General features: G+C 36.4%; 1 protein-coding gene across 1 annotated transcript in view; it reads right to left on the bottom strand.

The window, feature by feature from the left end:
- The window catches only part of ESR1 (estrogen receptor 1), a 156,750-nt gene extending 140,198 nt beyond the window's left edge, over positions 1-16,552 (bottom strand). The window contains 1 exon segment of the mRNA XM_010707191.3: positions 16,472-16,552. Coding sequence (XP_010705493.3) covers positions 16,472-16,532 — 61 coding nt within the window. The 5' untranslated portion in view covers positions 16,533-16,552.
- Between the last annotated feature and the right edge of the window lie 546 nt (positions 16,553-17,098).

The following is a 17,098-nucleotide window of genomic DNA, read 5'->3' as shown; positions in this document are numbered from 1 at the left end:
AAAGAAAGGAAGGAAGAAAGGAAAAATATAGTCTCTGAGAGCTTATTTCCAACTACTCTTCTAGTTTTCTTTTTCTATTCCTGGGTCAAATCAGAAGGAAAAAAAAAAACGCCTCCAAAAACACTAAGAATCTTAGATGATTCAGTCCAGATCTCCAGGAAAGTATACAACCATACTGTGCTCAGATATATACAGTAACCAATAATGGAAGATATTAACTTTTAGATAAATTATGGTGACTTGAAGTCAACTCTTCAAAAGGATATCATTTCAGACATAATGGCAATTAATAGAGTCTGTGTAGTACAGGATCCTTAAAAAGTAATTTCCATTCAGACTCCAGAGTTAAATTGTGGCACAGAACATAAGTTATACTGATTGCCTTCAGAGTAAAAGGACATACACAGTCATCACAGGTCAGAGTTCACACAGCAGAAGTCCCTTTTATGCAAAATCAGGCCCATATATTTTCTATACAGATCAAGTAGAAACCCTTCCTAATCTTAGATAATGGCTTCATGTCAAAACCCTTCCATAGCCATTTCTTCAGTTGTTGCTGTATCAGTGTAGGACTACTCATAGAATGAATAGATTAATAAAGGAACATGCAGACTAAAAGTAAACTATATGTGAAGAAAAGGTGTGTATTGCACTAAATAATGTGGTATGCAACTATGAACTATCTTGAACTGCCTGTCTTTAACCTGCAATGCCAGTGAGAGCCACTGTCTTCAATGTGACTTTATGTTGCCTATTTGCTGGGATTTAGACGATGTAGTTTCACTTCATATTGCTTACAGGATTCTTGACTTTCCAGTTTCTTCTATCTCCTTCGTAAATCCAAACCAATCCCTTCAGCTGGACCAGAAAAACTTTTTTCAGTTTATGTGGTACAGCATGATTCAATGGGGTCAGCTCTAATGTAGGGATGACACAATAACTGTGATTCTCACTGAAAGGAGGGCAGGAAGTTCAAGTTAGGATTGCTGTCAGAATCTTCTTAATGTGAAACCACCGTGTTCCTTGTTTCCCTGCAATATCAATAGACACAGGCTTTGTATGTAGTCTTTCTGGTTGTAGTCCATTCATTTTTTAACTTTTTTTTTTTTTTTTGTTTAACTTTAGAATACATTCCTTACAGTGAATTCTTATTGAGCAAAATGAGATCATGGTGAATTTCCATTATGTGACTCTCTTGTCTCTCTAGAGGAACTCTGCAAAGCAGTTTCTCTGGAGATTGCAGACCATAATATGCCTCTGTACAAAATATAAGAGACTTTCTTCATCCAATCCAGAGACAACAATCCTACCATACACAGATGATTATTTTATACATTTCTACTTCCACTTCACATCGCAATAACTATGAGAAACACAAATTAATAATCCACAGATCTCCTTATTGCACAATATTTAGTGTTCAGGATGATAGAAGGAATAGTAGGACGGAAAACCTAAATGTTTTGCCAAGTAAATTTCATTTCCGATTGAAACAGTGAGAGTACAGAAAGCACTGCTATTTTTCCATTAGTGAAAGATGTTGCTAAGGGGACCCAGATAAGTGAACAAGCAAGAGAAAAGAGGAAAAAAAAAAAGAAGGGGGAGGAGGGAAGGGAAAGATAGACTGGAATAAAATCGCAATGTGCATTAAGGGTGCGTTCGTCTTAAGAGGAGTTTGGCACAGAAGCTGTTTTTCAAACAACTCAAAATATTTTTTAAAGATAAAAATAAAGACATATTGTTAAAATATTCAAAGAAAAGTCTGTGAATAAAATAGCTGTGCTGTTATAGACATCAATATTTCATACTGCTACACTATCAACATGAAGCTTTCTAGAAATCTAGCAACATTTATCAATTAAGGCATTTCCCAGTCAACTAGTGGAACTCTTGACCAAGTTAGAAACAGCACCATCATGGAAAAGGCTTTCAGGTGTCCCAGCAGAAGTTACCAACAGAGTCAGAATTAGAATGACTGGGCAGTGGATTAGGAGTGATAAAGAACAAGCATAATCCATGCGTGTGAAACAGACTCGGGAAAATTTATTTCTTCTGAATTATGCAACTATGCTGCAGTTGGGAAATTGATCTTCTTCCATACACTGCCTACTTGTATAAGTTAGTATAATGATCTGTGTTTCTGAATAGATTTATTTTTGAAGATCATCTCCTTCTTGAAAACAACCTAGAGAATTGCATCTTTTCCAATAGTTAATTATCCCCACCTTTAATATCTGCACTTTTTCCCCAGGTTTCTGTTCTGACTATATTTTCACCTACTTTCTCCTTTCTCTCCTCCCCAGATAAAACTTTTTTTTTCACTCAGTACAAATAGTGCAAGTATTATAATATTGCCAAACTCCATACTGAGGAAGTGTTTCTTCCATCTCTCTGTTTTTTGTACTCTCATTGTTTCCAATTTTTCAGCTGTGGCAGGTTTGCTTAGAAATATAAGAAAGTAAGAAAGATAAGAAGACAGCATGCATAACATTTGCCAGCTTATAATTTATAATCACTCCAGTTCTTCATACCAATAAGTTTCCAATCACCTTTGAAAGAAACAAGCTGTTGCAGGGTGAACTAAGCCATTTGAGTATGTTATGAAACCCTTCTTCTCTGCCCATACAAAGAATAATCTGAAAAAGCTCACGTGTTCATGGATCCAACTGTCTTCACTGCTTGCAATACTATTCAAAGCAAAAGCAAAATAAACCTTCAGATTTGAAAGGAAAGAAGTCAGGGGAACAGAGTGGGTGGAAGAACCACACAGTGTCTCTACAAAATGAACATCCTGATGTATGACATTATATCTATGTCCTTTATAAACATTAATATTAATATAAATGCATATGTATATATATATATATATATATATATGATCATATTCATTACAGAGTGAAGCCTAGGTATTTTGCAGTATTGGTTTAGACTGAGAAAAGCAAGCAATTGTCCAAAAAGACAAACAAACAAATGAAGAAAAAAAAATAAAAAAATAAAAAATAAAAAAAAAAGAATTCAAGTTTCCTAATTCATTCAAGGCTGCAAAAACGTCACATGCTCTTCAACATCTGAGCAGTCTGAAAATGTCACTACTCTGGCTTTACTTCTCCTCCCTGATCAAGGCAATGTATGCAAACCTTCCTGCTGCTCAAGTTTGTTGTACGGGTGATGGAGCTGGTAGCTGCATGATCTAGGGAGAACTCTACATGGTTTCTCCATCAGTAGACCCTGTCAGAAGCTGCAGAAAGAATGCAGGGACAGAGAAGAGGCTAAAGCATGGGGAAAGAAGAGAGAGTAAAACATGACACAAATGGTGACAGTGAGAAGAAAATGAGGAAAGAAAAACTGATAATGATTATCCAGAGTAGAATTCATCAGCAAAGGGACTAAACATTAAGAGTTTCCTCCTGAACCAGGTAGGTTCCTGCAACTCCATACCGGAGAGGAAACATATGGAAAAACACAACCAATGATGTTTCAGTCTGAGCGCTACAGCTTGCTACAACAGAACTAAATATGCCTTCTAGTCTATGCCAAGCCAGAGTGTGTACTGCCTAGGCATCCTGACAGTACTACTTGCAGTAGCTGGGCTGAGCTAAATTCCTCTTTCACTGTCCCCTACTTACAGAGGAAAGAACAGTACCAAGGCGGCCTTACTTCAATTTCTCTTTACTAGCACTTGCCATGTTCTGCAGAACAAAAGGGCTTGCCAGCAGGCTTCACTGAGGTGGAGGCCCATGCAGGTTTATTAGTCTGTGCATTATGTTACCTTGTAAACTGACCCACCGGTCAAGCACAGAACAAAACATGCACATGCACAAGGGAAGTTTCTTCTCCTCACAGACTGAAACATCTGGATCAACTAAGAAAACAAATATGTTCGTTCAAATACATATCAGCAACAGAGCTGAAGATTTTCCTGTTCTCGTTCCCAAACAAAAATGAAGAAAATTGCTGAAACCAAACAACCATCTTATTTCATAACTTCTTTTATTTTTAATAATGACTCTCAGAACCATCTAATATCTTCTGCAGTTAGCAAGCATTGGGAAAGATGACTTATTTTGCCATTTCAATTTAACAGCCATGCTAAGATGAATAGAACAGCTCTGTTTTGAGGAAGGGAAGGAAGAAGAAGAGATGAGGAAGTAAGAGGAAAGAGAGGAAGAACAAAAGGAGAAAGAGAAGGAAAATAAGCTGTCATCAAGAAGAAAATAATGTCATTGCTTTCATTTATGGAACGGTGCTAAGGTTCACAGCTTAAAGTTCACAAGGGTCAATGATTTTGTAAGAATCTATTATCTCTAAAAATGCAGAACAGTGAAAATGCATTTGGTAGTTCTTCATTTCAGCCATAGCATTTTTTCACATCCCCAGTGACAGCTTTTTTGGATAGCAGCCTCAAGAGTTTCATGAAAGGAAAGGGAGCAGATCAGAAAAACATTATCAATCATTGTAGCCAGAGGTTTGTTTAACTCCATTACTATAACCCAGAATTTATGCGAGATACAAGAAAGAAAAGCATTGGTCTTAGTAACTGCATCCCTATTATTCTTTTCATGCACATATTCCCTCAAAATTAGAGATATTTTCTACATGCAATAGGCTGCTTAATAAGACATGGAAAGCAAATGCAATGTCAAGAGTAGCAATGCTGATAAGGTAATTATTCAGAGCTAAAAACTGTTAGGAGGGATGGAAAAGACTGAGAAAGAAAGGCTTGAGAAAAGAGAAGCCCAGAAAGGAAATTGAGTAAGAGAGATGTGGGTTGTATAGACAAGGTTAGGAAATAATATAAAAAGAAGAATGAGTGATAGGAAAGTGAAAAACAAAATGAAAGTAGTCATAAAAAAAGTAACAGAGACTAGCGCCTAGATCCAGAAAAGCTCTTATATTCTTAACTTCAAGTATGTAACTAAATACATAAAGAACAGTACAAATAAAGTTAACAATATACTTAGCAAGACAGATCACTTAAAAAAAAATCATGGAAAGATGAGCAACAAATCAAAGAGCAATAATATCTCAAGGAAGAACCTGCAGAGAAGGACTTGGGGGTCCTGATGGATGAAAAACTGAACACAAACCAGCAGTGCGCTCCTGCAGCTTGGAAAGCAAATGGTATCCTGGGTTCCATCAGAAGAGGGGTGGCCAGCAGGGACAGGAAGGTGATTGTCCCCCTCTCTACTCTGTCCTTCTGAGGCCCCATCTGGAGTACTGTGTCCAGGTCTGGGGCCCCAAACGCAAGAAAGACAGGGAGCTGTTGGAGAGGGTCCAGAGGAGAGCCACAGAGATGATCAGTGGGCTGGAGAACTTCCCCTACAAAGACAGGCTGAGGGAGCTGGGCTTGTTCAGCCTGGAGAAAAGAAGGCTGTGGGGTGACCTCACTGCAGCCTTCCAGTACCTAAAGGGATCCTACAGACAGGAAGGGAGCCAACTCTTTACAAGGGTAGATAATAGCAGAACAAGGGGAAATGGTTTTAAGTTGAAGGAGGGAAGATTTAGGTTGGGTGTCAAGGGGAAGTTCTTTCCTAAGAGAGTGGTGAGGTGCTGGAACAGGCTGCTCAGAGAGGTTGTGGATGCCCCATCCTGGAGGTGTTCAAGGCCAGGTTGGATGGGGCCCTGTGTAGCCTGGCCTAGTATTACATATGGATGTTGGTGGCCCTGTCTGTGGCAGGGGGGTTGGAGATTCATGATCCTTGAAGTCCCTTCCAACCCAACCCATTCTGTGATTCTATGAAGAAAAAAAAAAAGGGGCAGCAAAAGGCTATAGCGAAGCTAAATAGAATAAAAGCCATTCTTGTCACAGGGTGCTTTCTTGCAAGGAATATTTGCTATCCCTATTAATGAATCCTTGGATATACTACAGATTATACACTATAATTTCTCAAATTAAAAATTGCTGGATCCAACATACGGATATCATTTGACAAAAGGAGAAATAGTTGTACAACAGAAAAGTTTACAGTCATAAAAATACAACTGATAACAATTTGACAGTAATGATGTCTAAATATTCAAGTCCAAACTCTCTTTCTTCTTAGAAGTAATATTTTCACAGATATGAAAACAACTAGAACTAAAATGATTTGTGAGCAAGCATTTGCCTAGAAAATATGAATGGCATGTGAAAACTTCTAAAGCATACTTTATGATCTCTTGGGAAGCTACATTTCAACAAAATACTATGCCTCAATATATATACACATACTAACTATATATAAACTATCAGAAGAGCTATTCATTCATTATATTTGATGAGATCAACAGTATCATGTAATGTAGCTTCTGTAAGGCATTTGATAAAAAAGACAGACCATTTGTTTAAGGTAGAAGCATGAAACGGAACAAATTGCTATATATTAAAATGAATGAAAACTGCTTATTAGATTAGAAAAATGCACTTTTGAATGAAGAAACATCTAATACCAAGCACATCCTACTGTGATTCAGAAGTTGATTTTGGCAGTTAAAATATTTTGTATTTTCCTCAGTCATGAATGCAGGAATAACACCATCACTAACCAGATGGGCAGATGGGCAGAAAAATAGAACATCTGGAAGAATTATAAATTAAAAATACTACTTTTATTGTTGCAAAACAACATGGAATGTTATATAACCTGCATTCAGGTGAACAACCTGTTACAGCTGAATGCAAAAGCATACATCTACATGAAAAAAAAGCTAGCCACTGCATATTGCTCTGTCCTGAAGAGAAAAAGGTGAGGAAGACCTAGAGTATAGCAGGTAGCTGAGTATGTGCTGCTATAGGGAAAATGGAAAAGCAAAAAGAATCACATTTACTTCTATTTCTTACTGACACACGGCTTCTATTGGGATAAAATGAGGCCAGAAAGAAATAACACATTTTAACATTACAGATAATTATGGACTGGAAAACTTCTTGTCTGATTTAAAGCAGCGTTACAAAGACACAGAGTTTCTTTCCTAAAATACAATCTCAAGCAGAAAATAATTCTGAAAGATCCCACAGTCTGTGCTACTCAAGAAATCAGCCCAGTCAGAATAGCTCTGTTCAGCTTGAAAACAGGCCTGTACACATGTGGGAATTAGGCAAATGCTAGAGCAGACAGAAGATGCATTCCTTGAGGTTCCCCTTGCAAATTCCCCCAGCATTCAGATGCCAAGAGGAATTAGAGCCCAGAGAAGAGCTGCACTTTTGGGATGGACTGTAACCCACATGATGTGAAGACTCTGAGCAGTCCTGCCACTCAGAGTTTTCTGATTCAGGCTGAAACAGTTCATTCAGATGGTTGCAAGCACAAGAGAAAGTTGACCCTTTTTCCTTTCTTTTTCTTTCTTTCTTTCTTTCTTTCTTTCTTTATTTATTTATTTATTTATTTATTTTCCCCACTTTGGCTACATATTTTTCAAATATGCAGAGTCAAATGCAGTAACCTGGACAGCACCACAGAGATCAGAAAGATACCATCAGATCAAACATTTTCAGAAAAACACATGTACTAGCAACAAATCAGCAATAATAAAGCCACCAAGGCATATTAAGAAGGAATAGAACTTACAAAGATGTGTTTAGAAAAGAAACTAAATGTAGCTTTTGAAACAATCGACTGAGCAGAGGAAGATATTCAGCTGTGTATCAGTATTTTAAGGGGGAAAAAAGGCAGAAAAGCTCTCTGGTGGCACTCAAAATGGTAGAACATTAAAACAGCTCAGCACTGAGAGGGACACAAATGGAAATACTAAGTATATTTTTTACTATTCCCGAATTCTCTGAATAAACTGTAGGTGATGACTGGGTATATATTCTAAAAACCTCGGAGGCAAATTAACGATGTTGGTATCACCAACTGTTCCCATTCAAACAAGTAAATACAAAGTTTGGGCATGACTGGAAAATAAAACCTTTAGACTGTTAATAAATACTTCATGGTGCAGCTAAACAGATAATCAGCAAGAGAAAGATATATTAATTTGACAGTGCCAAGTATGTTGAATTTTTGCTACCAAAATGCTAATTTTTAATGACTCGACTTTTCATAAGGCTCTTCAATTAAACATCCAGGTAGGATCAAGTAAAGCCAACAAATCTGTGAAAATACCATGATTTAAAAAATAAGAACTGCCTAGATATAAAGAAGTAGTTGTAAAGGAACAATAAAAAAGCAAGCGCTTTCAGGTTGTAAACAGAATATACTGAGTGATGAGAAGGAAATATGGAAAAGTAACACAGTTAATCACTGACATAGGGAATTTACTTGAAGCAGTTCTTTGAAAAAACTGAAGTTGTTGTCTTCATGAAGACAATAGAAGACAAAAGCTCTGGAGACTAAATGCATAAATGCAATAAGACAAGCCAAAAAAGGTTTGAGAAACAGCTTGCAAGGCTATTTATATTTTTAAAGTACATCAAGATCAGGAAGATTGCCAAAGTGTCTAGAGGTCTGAGACATAAAGGTGTAAAAGGAGCACTGAAAGAATCAGGCTATGGCAGAAAAACTAAATGAAGTTTTTGCATCCATACTCATAGCAAGGACCTGGAGAGAAATTCTCATAACAGGGATTTCCTTAAGGGTGGCTGTTGAAATATCTGTCTGAACATTAAAGTGTTGGTAAAAGATGTTACAGAAAAATCAACAAAGAGAAAAATAAGAATTCATCAGGACCAGCTGGTGAGCTTTAAAAGAATTCAAGAGTGTAATTATCAGTACTAAAGGACAGGAAAAAGACAAAATAGGTGGCCAAATCTTAAAAGGGTATGGAGGAAGAGAGACGTAAATTTAAGTTAGCTGAGAGAAGGTGACAAGACACCTACACTAGGTGATTTAGCAGGAACTGCTACAAAGACCACAATAATGGCATCCTTTTTTGATTTGAAAATTTGAAATTTGAACAATTTGAAAATTTGAAAAGTCATTGTGGAAAATTCTCTAAAAGTATGTTAATTCTACAGTCAATGCAAATGTGAAAAGAAACTAAATTTATTTGGATCCTCTTAAGTATATCAAGAAGCTTTGTCTCTCAGGGCTCTCACAGAAACTGAGATGCCTCAGAAAGGCAACGTGGGGCTAAATAATGGGCTAAAAGTTAGGGCACAAAAGCTAATAGTAACAGGTCTTTTTAGTGGAGAAGTCTTTCTGTTAATGCCTCTGTTGTTTAATATTCTCATAAGTGACCTGAAAAATAGGTGGGTGAATAGTTATATAACTAGGTTTGCTGATGATATGAAGGGTAGTAAGGGTGAAGATCATCTGCAGTGAACTGAAAAAGATTTTCACAATGTTAAGAGAGTGATAAAATGGTTCAATAAAGATCTTAAGGTTGAAGAGTATATTAAACAAATAATGGATAAAAATTTAATTCCTTAGGTTTAAAAAAAAAAACAAAACCAACACTTCTGATAAAAACAACATTGAACTTAAACACAAGAAAGACAGTTGTCATCGCAAACAATTTCAGTATGGAATTACAAGACTCTCAATTGCTAGAGGAGCGAAGCTCTAGATCAGCCTGTCCATGAGAGGAAAAACAGCCTAGCTAGGCATTGAGATAAACATGGGTAAGTACTCTGAACAAACTACACGATCTGGTTGCTATGACAGCTGCACTGGGTCAGCTGCCTGATTTAGGCTGGATTCTATGAGTGAAACTAAAGCCAAAACATACCAGCACAAAGCAGATGCACTGTAATTTTTGTCTATGCAAAAGTAAGTCCTCATGCATTACCTATTCTGAAACAAGTTTCTCCTTTCCTCCTTAGATTAAGAAAATTGAGTTGATGTGTGTATGGGAAGCCTGAGTGTAGCTAACAACATCTCAGTCGTGTTACCTTATGGTGGAGTTAACTAACAATAACTCAAGCCTTCTATCTGCCGAAGCATAATTAGATTTAAGACTTTTTCAAGAGGGAAAAATGTATCCAAAATGTCTGTTTTTCACTTTGATAATGTTTCAATGACTGCAGAGGAGGATTTAAATGTAGAAATAGAGATGCTCTTATAAAGGTCCAATGTTTTCCAAGCAGTATTTTGACCTACAGGAGCAAACCTAGATCTAAGATAAATGAGTGACAGTTAACTAGTACAGATAAAGTAATTAGTTAATTAAAATAAGCTGTGTCTATTACTATCTTTCTTCATAGCAGTAGTGATGAAGTAATTTCACCCAGTAGCACATCGGTTAGCTTTGCAGAACAGCTCAAATGTGCATAAAACACTCCTCCAGCCCCTTCCCCCCTTTTTAAAATTTTCAGATAAACTAAACTGCAACCTCTGCTCCAAAGGTTTCCTAAATGCATCCCAGCCCAACAGGGACACAGTAGCCTCTGGACCCAGGAATGACTCATTGGACACTTCTCCTCTCTACAGTTTGTCACCATAGGAAAACATGATCTGTGCCTAAACCATAGAGACAGTCCTCTGGAGTTATATGCCACTGGGGACAACAAGTCCTTGCTGTCCCTCCAGAGCACTGTCAGACATTCACAGAAGCAGTCACCAATGGTTGGAAACCTGGCAGGAAGTCCACGCCAGGAGAGCATGGTCCTACCCTAACCTGCTATCTAAATGGGAGGACAGAAGAGTCTGCCTGTGACTAGAGCCCCTGGCTGTTTTACAGTTTGCTGAAGGGTTGTGTAACACCAGACAGCTGATATTGGCTCACTTCATAAGATATACATTTTCCAAGCATAATAATTTTGTCTTGAGCATAATTAGTTGCCCAATGTTTTGTCTAGTTTTCAATCATTTAAGTTACTAAAGATCAAATTTTCTTGATGGATTGTCTTACTTGCCTTAGTTTAATCCCCTTAGGGAAGAAGCATTAGTAACTTGTGCTTTTTCCTCCTCTTCAACAACAACGACAACAACAACAAAAAAAAAAAAAAGAAAGAAAACATAACTGACTCACCACCTAATTCATAAAGTTTTTTTGAGTCTTACGAGCCACTTTCGACTCAGCTTTCTTTAGCTTTCTGCGTTTTATTTTTAAAGGTATTTTTACAAGCATGTCCTTCACGTTGCTAGGTTTCAACAGAAAAGAAATAAGGGAAGAAAACAAATCAATATTTTTTTTTAAAAGACAAACCTTTGCCAAAAGTCCAAAATGAAGTATAAAGTAATATTCTTCTATTATGTGCCAACCTTCCCAACACACCTTTTTTTTTCATAATTTCACTCTTCAGTTGTATACAGAACCATGCCAGTGAGCAACAGCAAAAAGTTTCAGAGAAAGACAACCCAAGAAAATGAGGTGCTGAAGAAAAAACTATGAACTCATATATCACATAGTTACAAAATTTCATTTAAGTGGTGTCACTGATGTTCTCCCCTATCTGCATGTACATATGTATGTGTGCACACACGCAAGTCTGCACATACCCAGAGAACCAAGAGACTCAGAAACATCACTGAAATGCAAAGGCACAACAATATATACAATAGATAAGGAAAAGAAGTAAAATCACTTGAAATGAATCCTGTTTAAACTGCAGAAAAAGTGTAGGTTGACAGAGCAATCAGATGGACTGTGGCAGAAATATTATTACTCATCATCCTTGTGAATTGTGCCATCGGCTTTCTTATGAACATGAAAAATCAGGACTTCAGGGTCACATTTGTATCCAAAAGCATTCAGACAAGACAACAATGTCAATAGAATAAGGAACTTCTTGACACAGCCAGAGATACAGTACAAGTAGAAACTGAATGATTTCTTTGGATGATGGGAACACAGCTTCGCACTGGTTCTGGACATATTTGTATAGTGGGGAGGAATACATTCTGAGATTTATGGTATTTTGGAAGGAATTAGCATGTTGCTGATTTATAGCAATAGAGCAAGACAAGCCCACAAATATCATTTCAGTCCATTACCACAAACTTGGTGACACTAATAAAATGAGACCCAGCTATGAAATGCCTCTCGCTTTATCACTGCAAAAGCAAATCTCAGTGGTTTTGTGAAGACACATTCATTTTTTCATATCTTCATCTGAAGAACACGTAAGTCAAAACTATAAGCAGTCTCACAGAAGATACCCACAAGACTTCAGAGAATAAACAAAATCTGAAGAAAATCATTGCTCTGTTTTGATTTAGATTTTAAATAAAGGGCTTTGAAGAAAATTGCCAGAATTCAAACCCAACAAATTCTGGCCTCACTGTGTTTATGTTTACCTGTCATAGTGAATATAAACAATAAAGCAAACATTTAAGACACACCACAAGATATCTCAACAGATCTAACCTGATAGTTCATACAGAAAAAAACCTGCTTTGCGATTGTGAGCCAAAAACATCATGAATGAAAGCTATTTAGAACTGAATAGACACAACACTAATAGTTGTACATAGAAATCTGATTGGACTTTAAAAAAAAAAGTGAAACATTATCTGCATAATTTCAGACTTACTGCCTTGTAGATTATTGGTCTCTATGCAAGATTTTAGGTTAATGCAACACAAGATAAATAATATTTTTATTATATGTAGGAGTTAGCTTCAGTACAATTATTAAAATTTGCACATTAATAAAAATAGGAAAAAAAAACCCACAGGGTTATTTTCCAAAACAAAGATTATTTCCCTTTTAAAGATTACCCAATTTTCATCATTTAGACTCTAGAATGTACTTAAAATATATTGATAAAAGTACATCGTTTTAACCATTATTCTGCTTTCTGCAGTAAGTAATGGTAACAATAGAAACTACTGGGAAAGAAAATAACAGAGAAAACCCAAATTATAGACCTAGAAAATTACAAATTAAATTACTTAGTTAAATTTATAGTCCTATATGAAAAAAAAAGACTTTTTTAAATAAAAAGGTCTTCAGATTCCATAAGTGATAATATACAAATTCTAGCCACCAAATACAACTCCCTCTCTCTCTCTCTTTATATATGTATGTCTATATACATATAGTGTGCCTTGGCAAATTGTTCAATACCATTTTATTATTTAAAAATCTTCTCAGTTTAGTTATCAGTATAAATTGAATGTTGTCAGAATAGGCTATTACAAATATTGGCTTCTTAGAATGTATTCTTGCATTCTTAGGTTTTGTGTTTTTTTTTCACTGGAATTAACAATATGGCATATTTTATTTTTGCAGAAGTCAAATGCTCATATCAATCTAAAAAACACTGTACAAATCTCTTTCCTATTTACCTGCAGCGTTGCCCTCCAAAAAAGGAAGAAAAATAACTTCAATAATTTGATGACAAAAGATGTATTCATAGTTCAAACTCTGACTTCTTCAGGAAAGTTACTGTGTATAAATGCTAGTTATACTACTTAGCCAGAATTGGAAGAGCTCTTCTGAGTCACTGAGTGCAATCCCTACTACCAAGCTCTCATCACACATAGCCAGCTCACAAGGATCCTCATAAACAGGGATCTGTCTCAACCTGTTTGTTAACCTTGGAGATGAGCCCTTCTACATTTTCAGCTCCAATCTGAACTTACTCAAAGCAACACTCCTTTGGTTTTGTGTCAGCAACAGCTTTCAAGGTAAGTATTTATGTCTCACGAAGATAAACAGTTTTTAATCAAAATCATCACCTACCCCTTCATGGCAGAAATATTAAAAATCACCTTATCTAAACACAGGTCTAGTTGCTACCTTCTGGCATTTTTATTTAAAAATAATACTCGTACATTACTGTGAGAGAGATTTTATGAACTCTTTATACTTTAATGTTTGACAAGTGCATTTGACATTTGTATATATATGCAAATAAATACTATTTTTCAAACTTTCTTTCCAATTTTCACTGTTCTCATACTTACATTTATTGCCAAATCATCTCATGTTTTCTTGTACCACTCATAAGGCTTGTAGAGTACAACTTCTTATACAGTATATAAAACTGGGGTTTAAATTTCTCTGTGGTCTCTAATGGCCACCATGACACTTATTTCCTCGTGTCCTTCCACACAACTTTGCAAGCTCCCTCAACTTCTAGAGATCCTGCAGTAAGATTCAAATATGGCATTAAGACATCCATAGACATCCATATCATAATGCTCATGTATAGAAAGTGAAGGTTCTGTCCCTTCACTTTCTATTTACGCTTTGCCTGCAGTGCTCTCTTTAATTTTACTCTTAACTTTTTCATTCTCTTTCTATTAATGTCTCTTTCCACTCTGTGCCACCTGTTGATACACAAAGCCTAAAAAAGAAACGCAATAAGAGATGACTGCAAGAAGTAAGTTTGAATAGCCACAAGGAAGAGGTAAAAAGCCTGGCCTTGAATGCCCTCAGGAATGGGGCATCCACAACCCCCTTGGGCAACCTGTTCCAGTGCATCACCACCCTCTTTGTGAAAAACTTCCTCCTAATATTTAACCTAAACCTCCTCTGTCTCAGGTGCATGAGAAGGTGCCAAGACACACATAGCTATGATTTCGAATGAACAACTAGTGACTGAACCAAGACAACAAAATGACAAGGTCCAAAATATGGGAGTGTCATTTTAAGATTAAAATTTACATGTCACTTCTGATCTCTCCTAAAATTAACAGTGTTGCCTAGCCCTCCAAACTGCAGCTTTTTGTTTTTTTTTTTCCCAAGAATCAAGAAATCACTGTGGTTGGGAGGGATGTCTGTAGTCTCTTTAAGCTGGTGTAACTCCTGCTTAGAGCAGGCTCACCTGCAGCAAGTTGCTCAAGGCCACATGTTATTGTGTCCTGATGTCTGCAAGGTGGAGACATGTCAACCTCCCTAAGCAACCTGTGCCACTGCTCAACTATCTTCACAGTTTTCTCATGTGCCCTCACATATTTTTTTATGTTACCTTCTAGAAACAAAGACAGGTGGGCATAAGTGAAAGTGATAAATAAACAACTAAAATAAAAGATTCTCTAATTTAATTATTTATAATTAACAAAAAGTAATTTCTCTGGTCAAATTAGTACATCTCTTAAACTGAGGACTCACACACACACACAACTCTGAGAATCATTGTGAAGTTAAGTGCATGTTGGTGTTGTATAAAGTCTTGAAACAAAGGCCAATACATTAAATTGAATTAGAACTTGCTTTACCATCTAATAAACAAATATTATTAAAAGCAGTATAACCACTCTCCTGCGTACACAATGCTTTATCAACAATGCAACAGTTTAAACTTTTAAACAAAAAGGTCTTAAGGTTGGCTTCTAAATTCCATTCAGCTTGCATTATGAAAGCAGCAGTTTCTAATTTTTTCAGTTTCTCAATCAGGTATTTACATATGGATGTTGCTGTGATTCTGACACTGCAGGGCAAGGAGTGTTTAAACAGCTGCAATTCAATTCATTGCACATTCAATGCATTTCAATTCAGCACATAATCTGGAACACGTAAATTTTCTTTCAGCCCCTGTGATGAGGGGAGGAGCTATACTTAAAAGCTAACATACCCCACCCCTCCTTCTTGTATCTCACAGTAAACAGCAAGTAAAATTTCTGTATACTCTATGGATTTTAGGAGAAAATTAAAAAATAACTGAGAAAGGTTAAAACACATACATATTCTATGAAATACCTGATCGTTAGCATATATGCAGATAGAGAAAATAAATAATATGTGATAATAGCCTGAGAACCTACAAATGACACAATATGGGGTCTAAGTCAGAGGCTATGAAGGGAAAATAGGAGATCTTAGCTTATTCCACAAGGTCTTTTCTACAAACACTTGTTCTCAAATTTAATAAGAAAATAAAAAAAGGTAAATTAGGCAAAAACTCTTCTCATTAGTAATTTTCAGGTAAATTTTACCTGTGAAATTCAGACACTATTAAAAAACAGAAAGACAACAGTAATTCTTTAACAGGAACAGCCTCTGCAACAAAAAGAATATGACAAATCTCAATGAACATATGATTTAAGTATCATGCAGGATAATTACAACTCGACATATGCTGAGATCGAAACACAGTATTCTACTTCATTCATAAGCTCCTGGAAACGATACGCTGCACTGTACACATGACTGCCCATTAACTGAATTAAATCCTTTCACCATTAAGTATTAGCCAACTGGCTAGAACCTGACCATGTAATTTCAGAACATTCTTTTACTATTTTCCTTCAACCAAACCAATCATTTTTGGCTGGGGTGTCATCTGTCTTTCAGAGCTGCAGCACGGGTTTGTTGACACTGTCTATAGCATGTGTTAAACGAAATACTATTATACTTGAAATATTCCCTATTAAACTCAAAATGAACTTCAGGCAATGCTTGGTATGTATTTCTTTTGTTTTCAGTTGCTTTTTTAGGCTTCTCAGCTACATTGCAGGATACAGGAAAAAAGGAACATAGTAAGAAAAAGTAACGTTAGAAAAAGAAAAAAAGTCAAAACAACAACAAAAAAAACAACTTCTAAGCATTTCCATAGACACCACTATGTGTTCCCAGCAAAGTTTTGGGTAAAAGCAGCATTTAAAAGTGAGTGTGAGGGACAGAAACTAGCAAAAGCTAGGAGTTTTTTGTCACTTACATTTATCCCAGAAGGTTGTTGCCATTACTTCGGCACTGCTCTCACTGGCTGGAAGGATCATGTGACCCGGGGAACTAAAATAGAAAAGTCTCAGTAGCAAGGAAACTGAACCAGAAGCACATTTGCAAGAAAACATGTATCACAAGAGTAATAACGCCCTTAGCAGTGAAAGGTGATAAATTTAGATGGAAATCTATCCCGTATTGAAAAACACTGCCTTGTGCCGTGCAGACTGGCACCAGTCCCCTGTTCAACACACGGGAAGTGTTTTCTGCAATAAATCTCAGTCCATGTCTATACGTAATTAAACCCAGTAACTGCTCTAATAAATCTCAACAAGTTGTCAGACGTTAAGAGAAAATCTAATCTATTACATTTAAAAATAAACTTCCTCTGCTGAAACAGTTTCATCATCAGAGATCTTCATGGTTGTTTGTGTCTAGAAGGGAAGCAATTTTTTAAAAAGCATATGTTCTTCAAGTAATTAGAAAAGCTGTAAACACATTGGAAGATTGCTTTCAATTCTTTTACAAGTAATGTGGTTGCAAGGCTATGCATTATTAAAGCATGCACTGTAAACCTGCAAATTCTAGATGAAGAGAAGGCTCAAAGAACCCAAGGCAAAGG

The sequence above is a fragment of the Meleagris gallopavo genome, chromosome 2 (assembly GCF_000146605.3).
Source record: "Meleagris gallopavo isolate NT-WF06-2002-E0010 breed Aviagen turkey brand Nicholas breeding stock chromosome 2, Turkey_5.1, whole genome shotgun sequence".
In the NCBI taxonomy this organism is placed as follows: Eukaryota; Metazoa; Chordata; class Aves; order Galliformes; family Phasianidae; genus Meleagris; species Meleagris gallopavo.
The sequence above is the reverse complement of the archived record's forward strand: the minus strand, read 5'-3'. Positions and strand labels throughout refer to the sequence as shown.